The 19,449-nt window shown below is 39.8% G+C and overlaps 1 protein-coding gene across 1 annotated transcript in view; it reads right to left on the bottom strand.

Moving 5' to 3' along the window:
• The window catches only part of LOC126092664 (dynein axonemal heavy chain 2), a 994,477-nt gene that overhangs the window by 625,508 nt on the left and 349,520 nt on the right, over window positions 1-19,449 (bottom strand). Inside the window, exons 32-33 of the mRNA XM_049908386.1 lie at window positions 18,540-18,651; window positions 1,266-1,404 (exon numbers count right to left, since the gene is read on the bottom strand). Of these exons, the coding sequence (XP_049764343.1) occupies window positions 1,266-1,404; window positions 18,540-18,651 (251 nt within the window). The remainder of the gene's footprint in view (window positions 1-1,265; window positions 1,405-18,539; window positions 18,652-19,449) is intronic.

Here is a 19,449-nt window from a genome sequence, read left to right as displayed (position 1 = left end):
TGCAACAAGTGTCAAAAGAAAGGCCCCCCTCCCTCCGTCCCACCAACCAACAGAAGTTTCACAGGAGTTGGTTAGCTACAATAAACAGCAGAGTCTGATCCTATGTCATTGGTTAGCTACAATAAACAGCAGAGTCTGATCCTATGTCAGTTCTCTGCTCCTGTCTCTTACAAATCTGTTCTTCACCCTCTCACCTCCCTTGTTGTTGATCAGTCTCATGCTGCAGACATGTTTTAGTTAGATATGTTTAACACTTTTGGCTTCTCCACTGTCAATGAGGTAAGTCATCAGATCGAGTTCCGTATCAGCAGCTGGAGTCCCTCTGCTTTGAGTTTTTGTCTTTGTTTTCACCTAGGCTCGGTTGTGCTACCAGTTTTCAAGCCCACATTACCACGAAAAGAGTCCAGCTGCCCTCACTTTTTTCAGGTGCAGGAGTATATGTTGCATTGCATGACTCTGTCAAGGTCAATTAGATTGTGTGACATCACTCAATGTCATTCAGCCCATGTGGAAGTATATTATGCACAAAGTCTCACATACAAATATGAGGCATCTTTCCCAGTGATAATATTCACCACAAACATTTTCTATAATGTGGCACTATTTTATACAGCAGGGATTGTGAGATTATAAATACAACAGTATAAACTTGTAAAGTTAATGGTGTGTATGGTCTGAGATGACAGCTGCTCTGTCTCATTTATAAAGGACTTGTACTCTGATGAACATCAAACTATGAATTTTGAGTGTCCCTGACAATCAGCAAAAGTGCTAGTAAAAGGTGTGGCATCAAACACAGTAGAAAATCAGAGGCCATGGTTGGCTGTTTCAGATGCTTTTAAAGGTATTTTGAAAAAAGGAAGAAAAGGAAGGAGGCTTAATGTTTAACATCCAATTGCAAATGAGGTCATTAGAGATGGCAAAGGTATTACAATACTTCCTTGCATGCTGTAGTCTAACTGATGGGATTAAAAGCAAAGAAAGGGTACCCATTATCCATAATTACATTCTGCTTTTAAAATTCTGGAGGATAATCAATGAGGATCTTGGTTCATATGTACAAATTTTGTTCCATTTAGTGTTTGCTCCATCTAAAAACTTTCATTTAGATAATTTATTTCTTACTTCTAATAAAATTTATTTCTTGTTTCAACATATTAATTAAGAAAATTATTTACAGAGCTATGACTTAAATAAATTCTATTCAACATAGTTCTCAAATTATAACCCTGAAAATCTCCACACAGCTGTAAAATGAAACTCACCCTTCTCCGTTGTTGCACGCAATGCATTCTTTTCTTTATACATCTTGAACATGAGGTCTTTCCATATATTAGTTGCTTTATCATATTCATCTGTCTCCTTTGGAAGCTGCTTTCTTATATCTTCACCAGAAAATATGTTCTGAAAATCAGAGTAATATAAAGTACACTAACAATGTCTATTATTCATTAAACCAACCACAAACAATAAATAATTGGCCTTGGCAACACTGATCACAATAACAACACCACTGATTGTACTTGGTGCAATTGTAGAATATAGCATCTGAATCAATTTCATTATTAGTTCCTAAGACACATTGAAAGTAACTAATACTACCATATCTCTTATAGATAAACCCAATATTGTAACATCTTCAACTTTTGTAGTCCTGTCATTCTCGGTTGTGGACATACCACAACAATGCAATAATAATGATGTATAACTGACACAACAAAAGGCAATATTATTATACATAATGTATTATTACCAATGATTCACATACTCAAAATGTGATAAGTTAAGAATAGCAGTGATGCTCTTAATTACGTGTTTTGTACAGTAAAAGTTGGCGTCAGCAACCAGAGACAGTGGCCATGTGTGTGTGAGCTGCATTTGCATGTGTGTGTGTGTGGGGGGGGGGGGGGGGGGGGTGTTTTGTCTATTTCAGAAGAAAGCCTTCTGGCTGAAAGCTTACAATCTATCTTTTTCATAATATTGTCAAAAGTTGGTAATGATCATTATGAAGTGCTATGGAAACTCATAAGAGTGTAATCACAGTTGGTTTTAAGCACTGGGTATTTCTAACGCTACATCACTTTTTCCTCAATTACTAAATCATATGCACATCAAGTTTGCTTTGAATAGTTCCAGAGCTCCTCTATTCATCTGCAACAGTACTAGGTATGTCATACGGGCACCAGTTTAGGTTGAAATTGCTCACTCCACAAACAGGAAGGTTATCTTGTTGACAGAGATGTCATTAGAGTTAGAGTTAAAGCTTGTTTTAGGGAAAGATGGGGAAGGAAATGTGACATACCACCTTTAGAGGAACCATCTTGGCATTTGCTAACAGAACTGTGCTCTGCCTTTTTGAAGACAATTGTAAGGACTCTTTGTACATAGATAGCAAACAACTATCTCCACATGATTTATTTAGCATCCAGTCATTCATCACAAACAATAGTACAAACTCCCCAGACTGGCTAGCATGAAGAGGAAACACCTGGAATTCAACCAGTATCATGGACATGGGTTTCTCTTGACTGGTAAGCTCACTGACACATAATAATCTTCATAGAAGGGTATGAAGGTAGCCAAGTACCAATGCTTGTCCAAGACACGCAGTTCCATAATTTCAAGTGGTAAGTCTTGTTTTCGGACAGTATCATGTATAGCTGGTGGACATCTCTCACCACAATCAAGGGCAATTTCAGGGGTGTTCCAACTTACTGTCCACCCCTTAGGCCAACATCTTGAACACTGGTACATCTATGGTAACACTAATATGCATCATGACATGCCAAACCTTGGGAACACATCCCTCCAGCATGAAGGAACAAATTGAATGGCACAGCCTGTGATATCAGTTACCATGAACTTGACTGAGTATGTTTGGGACCAACTGAAACATGCAGTGAATCAGTGCTGGAATCCATCATGTACACTGGAGGACTTTGGAGGGCAACTGTCAAAGAGTGAGAGGTTTGAGAAGCAACATTACAACCACCTTGTGGATAGTATGTGCAGCACGATCCAAGCCTGTTGCAATTCACAGTGTAGAGCAACACTATATTAAATGCAACCCAGCAGTAAATTTTGATTTCATCGATACACACTTTAAAACATACTGCCTTTATTTCTTGTTCTTATTTCACACTACAGTTATGAGAGGGAGGGGAAGAGAGAGAGAGGGGGTGAGGGGGGGTAGGAATGGAGGGAGAGAGAGAGAGAAATAAATTAATAAAAACAGTTTTAAACTTAAATCTTAGAATTCATATTCTTTACAATATAATGTAAATGGACAGATAAAAAATCTACTCACCAAGCGGCAGCAGGGGAACATGCACACTTTTGACTTTTACAAGCTTTCAGAGCTAGTGGCTCCTTCTTCTGGCAGAAGAGTTGAAGGGGAAGGAAGAAGGGTGAAGGGAAAGGACTGGAGAGGTTTAGGGAAAAGTGGTACAGTTCAGAAAAGTCACCCAGAACCCCAGCTCAGGGGAGACTTACCGGACGAGATGAGAAGAAAAGACTGATTGTTGGCGACTGTACCGGATGAGATTTGAAAACTTGACAGCTTAAAGGTGAAAGACAGGGTAATATGCAAGACAGAGATTACTACTAAAACATCATGTATGAGTTAATAAGAGTGAAAAGCTAAGTCTGTTTTATGTAACAGAGATAGGAGGGGGGGAAAGAGACAATTTAAAAAATGACAGATCTAGAAAATTAAAATGGAGTGAAGAAAGCAGTAGTTACTGTGAAGAAGTGCTGAGATGGAAGGAATTAACAGAAATTAATGCCAGGTGGGTGGCAAGAACCACGGACATGTAGTGCTATTTCCCACCTGCAGAGTTCTGAGAAACAGGTGTATGGGGGGGGGGGGGGGGGGGGGGGGGGGAAGAATCCAGATGGTGAATCAAGCTTCAAGATCATGACTGTCATGTTGTACAGCATGCTCTGCATCAGGATGTTGCGTGTTGCCTGTATACACCTTCTGCCTACAGCCATTCATCCTGACTGATAACTGGGTGGTAGTGATGCAGATGTAAACGGCTGCAATTCAGCTTATTACATTATAAGACAATGACACAGAGGACACACAATTAACAAAATACATGAAATTTAAAAAGTTAAATGTAACAGATCTTGGTGTGGAAGGGGTGCTAACATATCTTTAATAATTGGTCTTTACAGAGAGTAACTAAATTTCAGAAAACAAAATCAACAGTGAGATTCATACTGCTGCCATTACACACACGGTGTAAAAAAATCATACAAATTTGTAGAGTTATCAGAGAAGAGAATTTTATCTTTATGAAAAGCAATTTGTAAGTGTGCCAAGTTCATAGTTTTAAGTAACTCACAGCTGACCTAATACTGATGACAAAAATGTTTGTAACATTATTATATGTACATTGCCAAATGTAAAATGCATCAAAATGTAAAATTTATTAATACAAACAAATCCTTAGTTTGTAACTTCATAAACTACCATATTCAGAAGAATAATCTGTATGATGTCCCATAATCTAAAGATTGTACTTGATTATTCGACATTGAATAAATATTATTATTATTATTAAAGAGAAACACTTTTGTTATGTGACATATATACTACAAGTGCACCTTTATCCTGCTAGCGATCTTCGAACAGTATGATGATGGACTTCCCTTAGGCAACATTCACAGCTGTTTCATCCATTGGAATCTTATTTGCAACACAATAACATTTTACTGCTATGAAGGGTAAGTGTGTCAAAGTCATCAGATAAATATTACATTCTTATTGCTTATGTTATGTTGTATTTACATGGAAGTTTTACAGGTTCTTGATAGCTGACTACACTCTAATCAAGTTAGCTGACAAGCATCTCATTTGTGAGAAGGCACAATGTAACAGTCAAGAAGCAAGATGCCTGTATACAGAACAATTTCCTGGGAGGAAGTCACCAAATCATGTCACACTTCAGACATGGTGGCCATATTTGTGAAACAGAATCCCTTAGATCAGATCAAAGGTAAACTGTTAGATCTTGCAGCGAGTGAACTGATCTGTTTCAGGAAGCTATGTTACAGTGAACTGATGACAACCCCAGTACCAGTACACAACCCACAGCCAAGTAACAAAATACCAGCAGTGGCAATATGTAGAATGTCAGCATCAGTTGATTGGTCAAGATGTACTGCCAGAAAGAATGAAATATGTCATAGCAACACCCAGTTTTAAGACTGTAAATAAGGAAATGACCTCAAACTATAGATGCATCTCCCTCCATCGAACATTCTTAAAAATGTTTGAGAAGCAAAGTTAAAAACAGTACTGAACCTTTTAACAACAGCTCTCTTTGGCTTCTGTAAAGGCTCTTGATAGGCTTTTGATGATTTTGTGAACTCACTTGTCATAGAAATAGACAAGAAAAATTATGCTTAATAACTAAAGACAAAGTAGACCTTGCACAGGTGTGTGTCTATGGTGCGCTTATATACAAAATTATCTTCTCCTGTCTAGATCTCACACTATTTCTTTTAGTTACATGTTTTGGAATACTGTCATCATCAGATGTGCCATAAGACAAAAAAAAAAGAAACATGTCACTGAGCTGTAAACGGACATCAGCTACAGGTCCATCCTCAGTCAACATATGCCGCAAACTGCCTCAAAGAAGGGCCTTCGACAGCTGTGTATAACTGTTTAGACAACTGTGATGTCAGACATGTCACTTTTCTGACAATACAAAATTTTGATATTATTACGCTCCATGCATGTTCCTCCCATGTAAAATCACTCTGAAACCTCTTCAGAATAGTTTTGTGGTCACTCTGTCTGCTATGAAAGATATTTTTCTTGATGGACTACTTTGCTTCTTCCAACCTTCAAGACCAGGGACAAGTGCAACCCCTGTTGCTAAGGATTTTTTTTTTTTTTTAAATTAATAATAATAATAATAAACTGCATCTTACTTTTAGTTTCTCACCTAAGTATTCCTGTGTCAAGCTTTGAGAACATTCCTGATGCTCTCACTTCCCCCATACCTGGAGACTTTGTCTCTTCGCCAGGCACACCAACCCTTGCATTACAATCGTCGAACCTGACTGCAACACAATTCCATGACTCCTCATGAATTAAAATTCAAATAACTCATGATCCACTTGATCGATTTTGATCTGGACTGCACCATTTAATTTCAGATTAAACGAAGACTATTGTTAGGATATGCTCATCCTAAATTAGTCTCTTATGCTGCTTGTCAGATTACAGATTTCTTCTTTCTGAATTGAGTGTGGTCAGTGAAATAACATATCACTGCCACATCTCAGAGTATAAGTTTAGATGGACAGAGACAGTTGCAAATGTATAACCAGGAAACTTTTCTGATATTTTTAATCAGATTATGGCCTCTCTCAATCAATTAAAGACTACTAATACAGGTTTGTCAAATACACTACAAACTGATATCATAAACCAGTAGACCTTAGATTAACACAAAAATGAACTGAGTTCAAGCTGATATAAATCAGCATTGTCTCAATGTTAACCTCATATTATTTTGCCAAGAGCTAGGATCACTGTGACCAGCATAATTTCGTAGAGCAATTCAAGTTCACCTGCTATCTTCACAACTTAGTGACACTACAAAAGAATGGATTTTGGTGAAAAAAGACAAATACTAAAAAAAATTGTTAACAGTCCCATACTGTTGTACTTTGAAATCATATTCTTGTACTGGAAAGTTACGTTAAGGAGAATATCAGCGATTTAAATAAGGAGTTCAAATAACAAGTGGTTCCACAAGAATTCTTGGTGTGACTCATTATTAATATGAAAAAAGTTTTAAAGCATTTCATACACACTTTGTGGCAGAGTAAGGCAAGAAAATGTAAATTATTTGCAGTAAACAGTAAAGTATATGGAGCTGGACAGTAGCCAATAATGAGTGAACATATGTCTTAGAAGATTGCTCTTTATGATTAATGGAAAATCTCATATAAAGATGTGAAACAAATACTAACAAAGAGATGGAAGGGCTGGCCAGTACTTACCTCAGCTCAGCACAGCCGATAGATATACAAAAAACAGAACCGAAAATTTACGTTCCTGGCTTTCGGAACAAATGTTCCTTCATCAGGGAGGAGAGAGGGGAAAGAAAGGGAAGAAGGGAAAGTGGATTCAGTTACTCACACCCCAGGTTATGAAGCAACAGGGAAAGGAAAACAGGGAGGGTAGCAAGGATGGAGACATGGTTGTCAGAGGGAAGCCAAAGATAGTCTACTGTAAGTACTGTGCCAGCTTCAAACCAAAGAGGATGCATACAGAAGTAAAGAGGTATATAGTTTAAAGATAAACACAACTATGTAGGATGAAAAGATGTGTGAATGGCTAAAGAGGAAAGGGAAAGAGGAGAAGACTGAAGAGTAAATGGCACTGAGGTTGGTTAATGTAGGTTCAGTCCAGAGGGAGGGGGGATGAAAGGATGTGCTGGAGTGCAAGTTCCCATCTCCGCAGTTCTGAGGGACTGGTGTTGGGTGGCAGAAGACAAATGGCATGTACGGTGTAGCAGGTTCCTCAGTCCCTAGAATTATGCTGGAGGGCATGCTCTGCTACTGGGTATTGGATATCTCCTAGGCAGACAGTTCGTCTGTGTCCGTTCATGCGCTCAGCCAGTTTAGTTGTTGTCATACCAATGTAAAAGGCTGTGCAGTGCAGGCATGTCAGCTGATAAATGACATGTGTAGTTTCACACGTGGCCCTGCCTTGAATTGTGTATGTTTTACCAGTAGCGGGGCTGGAGTAGGTGGTTGTGGGGGGATGCATGGGGCAGGTTTTGCAGCGGGGTCGGTTACAGGGGTAGGAACCGTTGGGTAGAGAAGGTAGTCTGGGAATATTGTAGGGTTTAACAAGGATGTTACGGAGGTTAGGGGGCTGACGAAAGGCAACTCTGGGTGATGTGGAGAGAATTTTGTCAAGGGATGATCTCATTTCAGGGGTTGACTTGAGAAAGTCATATCCCTGGCGGAGTAATTTGTTGATGTATTCGAGGCCAGGATAATATTGGGTGACAAGGGGAATGCTTCTGTGTGGTCTGGGGGATGGGGAGGAATGTATTGCTCGGGAGATCTGTTTGTGGACAAGGTCTGCAGGATAGTTGTGGGAGAGGAAAGCACTGGTCAGGTTATTGGTGTAATTGTTGAGGGATTCGTCACTGGAGCAGATACATTTGCCACGAATACCTAGGCTGTAGGGAAGGGAGCGTTTGATGTGGAATGGATGGCAGCTATCAAAGTGAAGGTACTGTTGTTTGTTTGTGGGTTTGATATGGACAGAGGTGTGGATGTGAGCTTCAACAAGATGAAGGTCAACATCCAGAAAGGTGGCTTGGGTTTTGGAGAAGAACCAGGTGAAATTCAGATTCGAAAAGGAGTTGAGGTTATGGAGGAAATTAAGGAGTGTTTCTTCACCATGAGTCCAGACCACAAAGATGTCATCTATAAACCTATACCAGGCCAGGGGAAGCAGCTGTTGGGTCTTCAGGAAAGCCTCCTCCATGCGGCCCATGAAGAGGTTGGCATAGGACGGAGCCATCCTGGTTCCCATAGCCGTTCCCCTGATTTGTTTGTAGGTCTGGCCTTCAAAAGTGAAGTAATTATGGGTGAGAATGAAGTTGGTAAGTGTGATAAGGAACGAGGTTTTTGGAAGATCTTCGGGTGGGCGTTGGGAGAGGTAGTGCTCAAGGGCAGAGAGACCATGGGTATGTGGGATGTTTGTGTAAAGGGATGTAGCATCTATGGTGACAAGAAAGGTTTCAGGTGGGAGAGGAGTGGGAATGGATTTGAGGCGTTCTAGGAAGTGGTTTGTGTCTTTGATATAGGATGGGAGTCTGCGGGTGATAGGTTGGAGGTGTTGGTCTACCAGAGCTGAGATACATTCTGTTGGGGCTTTGAAGCCTGCTACAATGGGACGGCCAGGATGGTTCTCTTTGTGGATTTTGGGTAATAGGTAGAAGGTAGGGGTACGTGGCTCAGATGGAGTGAGTAAATCTATGGAAGCCGTTGTGAGGCCTTGTGAGGGACCCTGGATTTTTAGGATTTTCTGCAGCTCAGTCTGGATGGAGGGAATGGGATCCTGGGTAACAGCTTTGTAGGTGGAGGTGCCGGAGAGTTGACGCAGTCCTTCTGCCACATACTCCACACGGTCAAGTACCACAGTTGTGGAGCCTTTATCCGCTGGGAGGATGACAATAGAGTGGTCTGTTTTCAGCTTCTTAATGGCACGGGATTCAGCTGGGGTGATGTTGGGGGTTGTCGGGATGTTCTTCAAGAAGGACTGGGAGGCAACACTGGATGTGAGGAATTCCTGAAATGTCTGCAAGGGATGGTTTTGGGGGAGGGGATGAGGATCCCTTTGAGAAGGCGGTCGGAACTGTTCTAGACAGGATTCAACACTGGGTCTAGTATTTGGGGGCTTTGTTTGGGTAGTGAAGTGATATTTCCAGTTGAGGTTCCGGGTGAATGAGAGGAGATCTTTAACCAGGGCAGTGTGGTTGAATTTAGGCGTGGGGCTAAAGGTTAAGCCTTGTGATAGAACAGATGTCTCTGGAGGAGAGAGGGATCTGGATGAGAGGTTTAGAACTGAATTGGGACTGGTGATATGTGGCATTTGACTGTGGTTATAGTTGAGATTTGGTCTGTGTGGGGTATGTTCTGGGATGGGGAGATTGAGTAGGGAGGCTAGGCTAGGTTTGTTGGCTATGAGGGGGGTTTGTTGATGGTTCTGTTGTGCTTGGTGTTTGTGACAGATAGGGAGAGGGACCCCATTTCTTAGGTGTTGCACTAGCACTGTGGATAGTTTTTTCAGGTGGTGTGTGGCAGGGAACTCAAGTTTGCAGCTGGCTTCTAGGATGATGTTCCTGAGTATGTTCTCCAAGCAAGGGTTTGAGAGGTGGAGGACTTTGAAGAGAGATAGGAGCTGTTGGGAGTGGTGGTTACATGAAGTAGTGTAGAGATTCAGGACAAGTTGGCTAAGGGCTAAGGATTGAAGGTTCTGGAAGTCCTGGAGAGACTGGTGGAAGGAGGAATTGCACCCAGAGATGGGAACTTTTAAGGTAAGTCCTTTAGGGGTAATTCCAAAGGTTAAGCAGGACTGGAGGAAAAGTATGTGGGATTGCGGTTTGGCTATGGTGAATGCATGTTTCCGGAATGAATGTAAATAATGTGGTATAGGATTAGGGTACATACTGGGTAACTGGTGGGTAGGGAAATTAAATAACTAAAGTTAAAATAGTAATCATGAGAAGGAATAAAACACGGAGGGAAGGACGAGAAAGAAAGAAATTGTGTTGGTAAAGTTCAATACCAAAGGAAGATCACTAAATAAGAAAAATACGGAAAAAGTTGACCAGACCAAGCAAGTATGTCCAGATTAGGGGAAAAGAACACAAGTTGCTCAAAAACAGAGATAGCGAGTGGCGAAAAAAAGATTGCACGTGCCGCAAAAAAGATCGCGCGTACTGCAAAGAAGATCGCGCGTGCCGCAAAAAAGATCGCGTGTGCCACAAAAAAGTTCGCGGGTGGTGCAGAAATGCTCTTTAGGCTTAAATGGTAGTAACTACACAATCTGTATTAAATTTACAACCAGCGAACACGTACTCAAACTGTTATGACAACTACATATGTATGGATAAACAGAATCAGGAATGTAAGCGTAGGCTTCCGCGGCCGTTGTCATCTTCAATAAAATTCTTCAGGGTATCAGACTGCATCGTCATAATTTAAAATGCGCCAACGTTTCGGCCAGCGTTGCAGCTAGCCTTCATCAGGGCCTTACGTTAAACTGCTAAATGAAACTCACTTGGATCCTTAAATAGCTGCACGAGAAAACCGTGTCGTTACTTGATTGGCTGTAAAAGGAGGAGGAGGAGGGGTGAAAGGTATGCTTTATTGGTGTTTCCTTTATTATCTGTCATTGGCTGAAATAGCTGTTTTCTATTGGTCTTTATATTAATCCACCCCATTGGAGGAGACGGACGAATAGCGAACAGGTGATGGCTGTGACGTCACACTGTTTACATGCTGTCCAGAAGCCGGCTGCGGCGTGCCATTGCTTTGTGTGCTCGCGACCACTACTGCGGCTCTCCGCGTGTCTGCATGGGCCGCCGCGGATCTGCCGCCGCTCCGTAGCCCTGCTATTGCAGGCAGCCAAGACCTCGGAAGCTTGTACCCGTCCTCTCTATTCATGTTGGCGGGTCTTTTGGCTATTTCTTTGATACTTTCGTCATTTGGCCCCACGGAGAAGAGGAGTTACAGAACTTCCACAAGCACCTTAACCAACAGCATAGGAAAATTCAGTTTACAATGGAAACAGAGACGAATGGGGTGCTGCCTTTTCTCGACGTGGAAGTTTATCGAAAACCTGATGGTAAACTTGGCCACAAAGTGTACAGGAAACCAACCAGTACGGACAGGTACCTTCACGCCTCCTCCCACCATCACCCCACGCAGAAGAAGTCCGCCCTGCACACGCTAACGAAGAGAGCGTACAGGATAAGCGACGAAGAACATCTGAAGACAGAACTTGAACGTCTCAGGTCCATCTTCGGAACTAATGGCTATGGGAAGCAGACGATAGACAGCACCATGTCGACAAGGGAGAAGACTAATAGGAAAGAGGAGAAGGAGGCACAGAGCATTGCAGTGTTACCATATGTACAAGGGGTCACCGAACGTATTGGCAAAATTCTACGCAAAGCCGACATCAAACCAATTTTCCGAAGCACAAACAAAATATCAGACATGCTCGGTTCTACCAAGGATGCAATTGACAAACTACACACAGCTGGCGTGTATGAAATTGGATGTGCGTGTGGATTAGTCTACATAGGTGAGACGGGACGTCCGATTAGCACAAGGCTCTCGGAACATGAAAGATATATCCGCCTGAAACAACACACTAAGTCAGCAGTGGCGGAACACCGAGACGAGTGCAGGAAACCAATATTTTTTCAAGAAGCCCGCGTCCTGGCGAAACAGCCTCTCACTTTCAAAAGAAAGATTAGAGAGGCGATAGAAATAGCCAAAAGACCCGCCAACATGAATAGAGAGGACGGGTACAAGCTTCCGAGGTCTTGGCTGCCTGCAATAGCAGGGCTACGGAGCGGCGGCAGAGCCGCGGCGGCCCATGCAGACACGCGGAGAGCCGCAGTAGTGGTCGCGAGCACACAAAGCAATGGCACGCCGCAGCCGGCTTCTGGACAGCATGTAAACAGTGTGACGTCACAGCCATCACCTGTTCGCTATTCGTCCGTCTCCTCCAATGGGGTGGATTAATATAAAGACCAATAGAAAACAGCTATTTCAGCCAATGACAGATAATAAAGGAAACACCAATAAAGCATACCTTTCACCCCTCCTCCTCCTCCTTTTACAGCCAATCAAGTAACGACACGGTTTTCTCGTGCAGCTATTTAAGGAACCAAGTGAGTTTCATTTAGCAGTTTAACGTAAGGCCCTGATGAAGGCTAGCTGCAACGCTGGCCGAAACGTTGGTGCATTTTAAATTATGACGATGCGGTCTGATACCCTGAAGAATTTTATTGAAGAGAATCAGGAATCACATGTAAATCAGTGACCAAAGTCATGTACATTGGCCGATAGTTAAATGAAGTTCTTTCTTGATGTCTCAGTAGTTAAGTTTGTTAACATGCAAATATAGGGACTTTTGTCCACCACGAAAGGTGCGTAAATCCACGCACCCTGGTATGCTGTAAGTACATTTCCATCATGCTCAGCAGCTTACTGAAAGCTTGATCTGACATCAACATTGTCTACTGTTTGATTTCACAGTCAAATTGGCCATGCCACCTAATGGGCAATGTCAGTTGGTCATTCTGCTGAACAATGTATTCCCTGTGATACTGGTTATAAAGATAATTATGATGACTACCCACATAATACACTGCTTCCTATTTTCATAATGTTCTGTGCCACTGTGGTGAGCAGCATTCTGTATACAAGGACTTTATACACTGAGATTATAATGTCTATTTTTATTCACTTTATGGACATCTGACTAGATGTGTTTTGCTTAAGGAGGTGGCTGCTGAAGATTTTCTTTCTCTTCTTTTCCTTCATTTTTGTGACACAAAACCATTAATGATAAGTACTGTGTATTTGCCATATAGGATTAACATTGGTAATCATAGAATGATAATCATGTTGATAGCTGATTTAGTGGTGTTGCTGAGTACATCCCAAACTAATTTAGAACAGCACTGAGCTTCATTCAGCTGATCCAAGTTTAGTGTTATGTAACACAGCAAACTTGTTATAGAAGTTCATTTTCTGAACTAAGGAAAAAATTCATCTTCAGTCTGCTTTTAGTGTCCCATTTTCTAATCAAATTCTTTCAGAGCTGCCTGATTTAATTTGACTAAATTGCATCATCGTTGTTTTCTTTTTGTTGATATTCATCTTACAACTTCTTTTCAAGACACTATCCATTCTGTTCAACTAATCTTCCAAGTAATTTGCCATCAATGATAGAATTTCTTCACCCTGAACCGTAATTCCTTTTCCAGTTTTCTCTTTTGTTTCCTCTACTGTTTATTTAACGTACATACTGAAAAACATTGGGGTTAAAATATAAACATATCTCACTTCTTTCTGAACCACTTCTTGCCTTTCATGTCCTTTAACTCATAACTACTGTGTAGTTTCTTTCTAAATTGTACGTAATTTTTACTATTTGTACTTTATACCTGCTATCTTCAAGATTTCAAATAATGTATTCTACTCAACACTGTGAAAATATTTCTGTAAATCTGCACTTGCTATAAATGTAGGTTTGCCTTTCTGCAGTCTGTCTTCTAAAATAAGTCATGAGGTCAGCATTCCCTCATGTCTCCAACATTTCCAACATTTCTGAGGAATCCAAATTGATTTCCTGTGTCATAAGCCACCGTGAATAATTCACATTAGTATTTTGCAGTTATGACTTACTGAAATGATTCTTCAGCAATATTCACACCTGTATCCACTTTCCCTCTTTGGAATTGGGATTATTACATTCTTCTTGAAGTTTGATGGTATTTTGCCTTTCTAATAAATCTTGCATAGCACGTGGAACAGTTTTATCATAGTTTGTTCTCCCAAGGTTCTAAATAATGTCATAGCAAAGTGTGGCAACATTAAATAGGCAGTGTCATATGGACAGCCTAAACTTAAAAGAAGAGATTAGCTCAAAATTCCCTGACTGGGCAGCTGGTGAAAGGGGGATTACTTTAGAATTGTAAATCTTAGGTATATGGAACTGTAGGGTCAATGCATGATGGTAGCATTTGCAGAGTACAGAAGTGTTAAAATACACAATGGAAGCCAGCAGTGAATAGCGTTTGGAATTACAGTATAAAATAGTAGTTAACAGAAATTAGTTTTCAGAAATTTTACAGCAGGTGAAAGATGCAACACAAAATAATCAGTTTTTATGTGTGGTAGAAAGAGAGGTAGGGAATGGTGGAAGATATAAATGATACTGAATATGCAGGAGTGGGAAGTAAAATTCTGATCAAATAAGTTGTCCGAGTTCTGATAGCTGCTGCTGGCAAAAATTATGCAGTTATTCTGAAACATGACATGAATCCTATGATATGACAGTAGCAGTGTTGCACATGTAAGAGTTTCTAAATTCATTGAGATGGATCTAACAAATGGATTCTGATACAAAAAAAAAAAAAAAAAAAAAAAAAAAGAAAAAAAAAAAATATGCTGAAATTCCTTGGGCTTTGAATACATACTTCTGTAAGTCCAAAGGAATTCCAGTGTTACTTGTGGGTTTACCAGAAACTAGTATCCAAAAACAAAAATGACTGGAGAGAGTTAGCTGTGCTGCAAAAAAGTTTGTACTATAATTAATGGAATGAAAATTGTTTAATTGCTATAGTCACTGATAATTAACACAGGACTGAAAGTGGATGGGAAGGCACATATGAATCATTGTTCTGTGATGATACAGAAGTAAGTGATTTGTGTGGCAAATAAAATGAAGTCAGATGAAAAAAATTAGCAAAAGCAACAGCTAGCCTCAAGCTTTTGAATTTTGAAGCTAATCAGAATGACAAACTAAAAGAAACAGACAATACAGAAGTACAAAAAGACGAAATAGATCCCTAGATAATGATCAAGTGAAGTACTTTTGTCAAGACAGTGATAGTTATAAATAGTCTACAGTAATGGGCACTGAACATAACACCGCCTCCCCCTCCCCCCCACCCCTCCCCCCTGCCCCGCCCCAAATGAACCGTGAACTTTGGCTTACACAGAGAATGTAGAAATGTATTCTGGTACAAAAGATGAGTAAATATATTAAATATATTAGGGAAAAACTGAACAGTGGAAAATCCAGGATGAAATAATGACAATATTATGAAAAGGAAAGTTGCTACTCACCATGCAGTGGAGATTCTGAGTCACAGATAAGAGCAACAAAAAGACTGTTACACATAGCTTTCACCCAAACAGATCTACATTAGAACATACAAACACACACACACACACACACACACACACACACACACACACACACACATGCACACAAAAGCAACTCACATACACATGACCACGGTCTCTGGCTGCCAAGGCCAGACTAGTGTGTGTGTGTGTGTGTGTGTGTGTGTTTTGTTGGTTCTGGGGAAGGCCTATCTCATTGAAAGCTTTGTTTGACAGTCTCTTTGTTGTGCTTGTCTCCAACTCAGCATCACTACTATTAGGAAAAAACAGCGACTTTGCAATTATTTATTAATTTTTATGATTTTGTTATCACAATTAATTGATCTTTCATGTGTTTTATGTATTTTAGACTCAAGAAGATAGTGACTGACTGGTTCTGAATGGTACCATAACCTGCTGTTGTGCACAATTGCAAGATTTATCATAAACAGTGGTGAAATGAAGAGATTTAGGTCCAATGAGATGTCACTGTTGCTAGTTAGTAGAGGAATCAATGAAAGATATAAATAACTCATTTTTATCCAATGTCAAACTGTCTGCAGTAGCACTGTAAAGTAGTACAAGACACATTCGAAAAGTAAGGACCATTTGCTCATACTTAAATGTTACCAGCCCAGCAGATAGATGAATGAATGCAGCAAGAACTGTTGTTGGTTTACAAAGTCACAGAAGTTAGTTTTCTGATTTAATAGTTGTCTGACTTCTGGCAAACAATAACAGCTTCAAAAATCATTGCATCTAACAGTTGAAAATTGTGTGTTGTAATTTAATTTTTGTGTGCACAAGAGCCCACAAGTGCTCAAATTTATCAGTAGTTGTGCCCGGTTTATGAGCTTACAGTACTGAATGAAGAAAGATTAGACAGTGGTGTTGCATCTTTAGAATTGACCATTCAAATGTGCTTAATGAATAGTGGAGTGGTGGGCCCCATATCCAGACTGATGAAATCATATAAGTGGACCACAAACTGTGATCTGATCAATGATTCATTATTCGTACTCTGGATGATGAATACCCCATACTGGATATACCACTATTTATACAACTGTCACGGAAAATTTTTGATATCACAAATTGAGAGAATGTAGGCACCAAAACTGCTTGCCTACCAACACAAAGAACACAGGCTGTAAAATAAATAAATAAAAAAACGCAGATGAAAAATTCCGGACTGCTATTGACAACCGGGAGATGATTTGTTATCCCATGTTTTTGTGGGTGACAAGACATGGAAATCCTTAACCATACAAAATCAAGAAAACAATCAATGTGAGGGTACCACTAAATTATGCCGGGAGAGAAAAAGATTAAGTCATCTACTGTTCAATTAAAAAAATATTGGTTAACATTTTCTGGAGTGAAAAGTGGGTTCTTTTGGTTGATTTCATGGAACATGGTTCTATTACTGCTATTTCACAAAACATGGTTCAACTATAACTGATGTGTGCTGTGAAGTGTTTGCCAAACTGAGAACCAGTGACTCATCAACTCTTCTTCCACTTGAAACAATGGCTTGGTGGACAATGGTTTGAATATGATGAAAGAAGACTGTTGGTTTCAATAGGTTCAGTTCTCATGAGAAGAAGTTTTATGCAGAGAAGTTGAATAAGTTAGTCTAACATTTCAAAAAGGAATTGCAAGTCTCTCTTCTGTACAGGTCGATTCAATTTTGTATGTGTTGTAGTGTTTCCAGAATTTCTGCGTAAATTCTAGAACCGCTCAGCCTTCTACCCTCTCGAACACATGATATTTTAGAAGTGAGTGTGGGATGATACAATCCTACCTACTGTGCGTCACATGTTTGTGTGTGCAGGTTTGAAATTCAGTTGCAAGAAGAACACAGACGAGGGGGTCGAATGGCAACGATAAATATTTGTCAGGCGATCCATGGAAGTTTTAGTGAAAGTGTACAAAAGAACCATGGAGCTTCTATGTTATTCTGTGGTAATTGTGTCAGTGACCATTGGTATAATAACAAGAACTGTTGAGAAGAATGTACATGGTGTTTAAGCCAAATTTCTCTTATATGTAAATTAGTCTGTTTTTGATGTTTGGTGACATGAGAGACTTACTAAACAGTATATATTTAATGTGAAGGGTGGGTTTTGTAATATGTCTGAAGTTTAAATATACATCGTTAATTAATGCAAATGAAACTTTGTATGTCTACAAATTTTTATAAGTAGAAAGAGTCTTAGGAAATTCCTGTACCTAGCAGCATACTTCGGAGAAGAAGTGAAAGAGAGTTTGCAGCAGCAGGCTAACCAGCAAGGAAGGTCGGCCAAGCATTTCAAGGAAGTCATCTGGGAAAAGAAGTGGGAGTTAGTAAATCTACTTCACACTTAAATCATCGTCCAAGCCATTAGAGTGTGCCCAAATCAGACACTGAAGTCATTAAGTAACAGAATTTTGAGAACAAAATTGGGGCAAATCTGTCTTAGATCAATCAGTACAAACTGATATATAGTTGTGGAAATTTAAATTATAATTTAAACATTTAATCTGGGAAAGATTTCCTTTTGGGACTGCAGTAAACCTAGAATCATAGAACACTTACTTAGCCTCCTTGTTAGTAGAAAATTCCAGCTTGTGTAAGGACTGAAGCTTGAGCCACACTAGACAGAGATATAGGAGAATGGTTCTGTAATTTGGGATGATGAGTAGTATATGAGAGCTCAGTTACAAAATGTTAGTAGAGGAATCAGCAGAAGTCAGATGGAATCAACTCATTCCTACCTAATACCAAACTGTTTGCAGTAGCACTGAACGTAGCGCAAAGTCTGCCTTATACCATATCCAAATTATGCTTTGTTTCTCTTGGACAGTTGGTGCAAGTCATTACCAGGGTTGTGTAATTGACCATTAAGGAATGTGGTGACCTGAGTGGGACAAGAGCCTACACATCTGACACATCATGAGAAGTTGCAACAGGACAGAAAGCCACTGCTTGCCAGACTCAACACAGAGGCTGATATCCCATAAAAATATGTGTTTGAGTTAGTGCTTCTCATGTTTTAGCAAACGGCTATTGAAGAGTGATAAATATAATTACTTACCTCCAAATAAAGCCACTGCCTTTGAACAAGCAAAACTAGTTCCAAAGTCTCCATGATTAAGGAAAGTGTACGTTCCCAATAATCCACTTCTTTTGCAAATGCCTCCACAAATCTGCAGAGAAAAGAAATTAATTATTATGTATTAGACAATAACATCATGTATTAGACAAAACAGTTATTGAGAAAAGCCCTCTGGCAGTTCTCTATTTCACTATGGTCCATGGGCAAAGTACAGAAGGGACAATGGTTAGAATTCAATGATCCACAAAATTCTGATATTTAACGATAATATATTTCAGACTTCTATCACAAATTGTGGAAGTACATCAGGAACACATTTAAAACATTGATACACATTAAATCATACAATATTTATGAAATATATGCAGCATAACTCAATGGATGATAGAGATTCTTTGATAATGCTACATACTGCTGCTTTATTAACAACTGCACTTTTATTTTATTATGGAATTGGTTCTTTGACATTTGCCCTCACAATAGTTAAAAGAGTATTTTATAGAGATGCCTGTAATACCTAACTTAGATATATAATTACCATATGAAATTGTGATGAATGATAGAGGTTTTGTTCACTTTTGATGATAAGGTACATTCTTGCTCAAATGACATAATAAGAAATTGGATTAGAAGCAGCTTTCAATAGTATATTATCATGTTTTCTCTCATGATGGAGAAAACTTACTTAAGGGCCACAGAGAGGAATCATTCCTATTCAGTCAACACCTAAAATTCATTGTCTGGTTCCCATTTACTAATGACATTTTCATGATCTGGACTCATGGCATGGAAAACCTTTGCTCTTTCCCGCATAACTGTGACAGCTATCCTAAATTCTCTTTATCTGGAACTTCTCAATTCATCAAGCCACCTTCCTCAATGTCAATAG

The sequence above is a fragment of the Schistocerca cancellata genome, chromosome 7, assembly GCF_023864275.1.
Source record: "Schistocerca cancellata isolate TAMUIC-IGC-003103 chromosome 7, iqSchCanc2.1, whole genome shotgun sequence".
Classification (NCBI taxonomy): Eukaryota; Metazoa; Arthropoda; class Insecta; order Orthoptera; family Acrididae; genus Schistocerca; species Schistocerca cancellata.
This window is presented reverse-complemented; position numbering and strand designations above follow the sequence as displayed.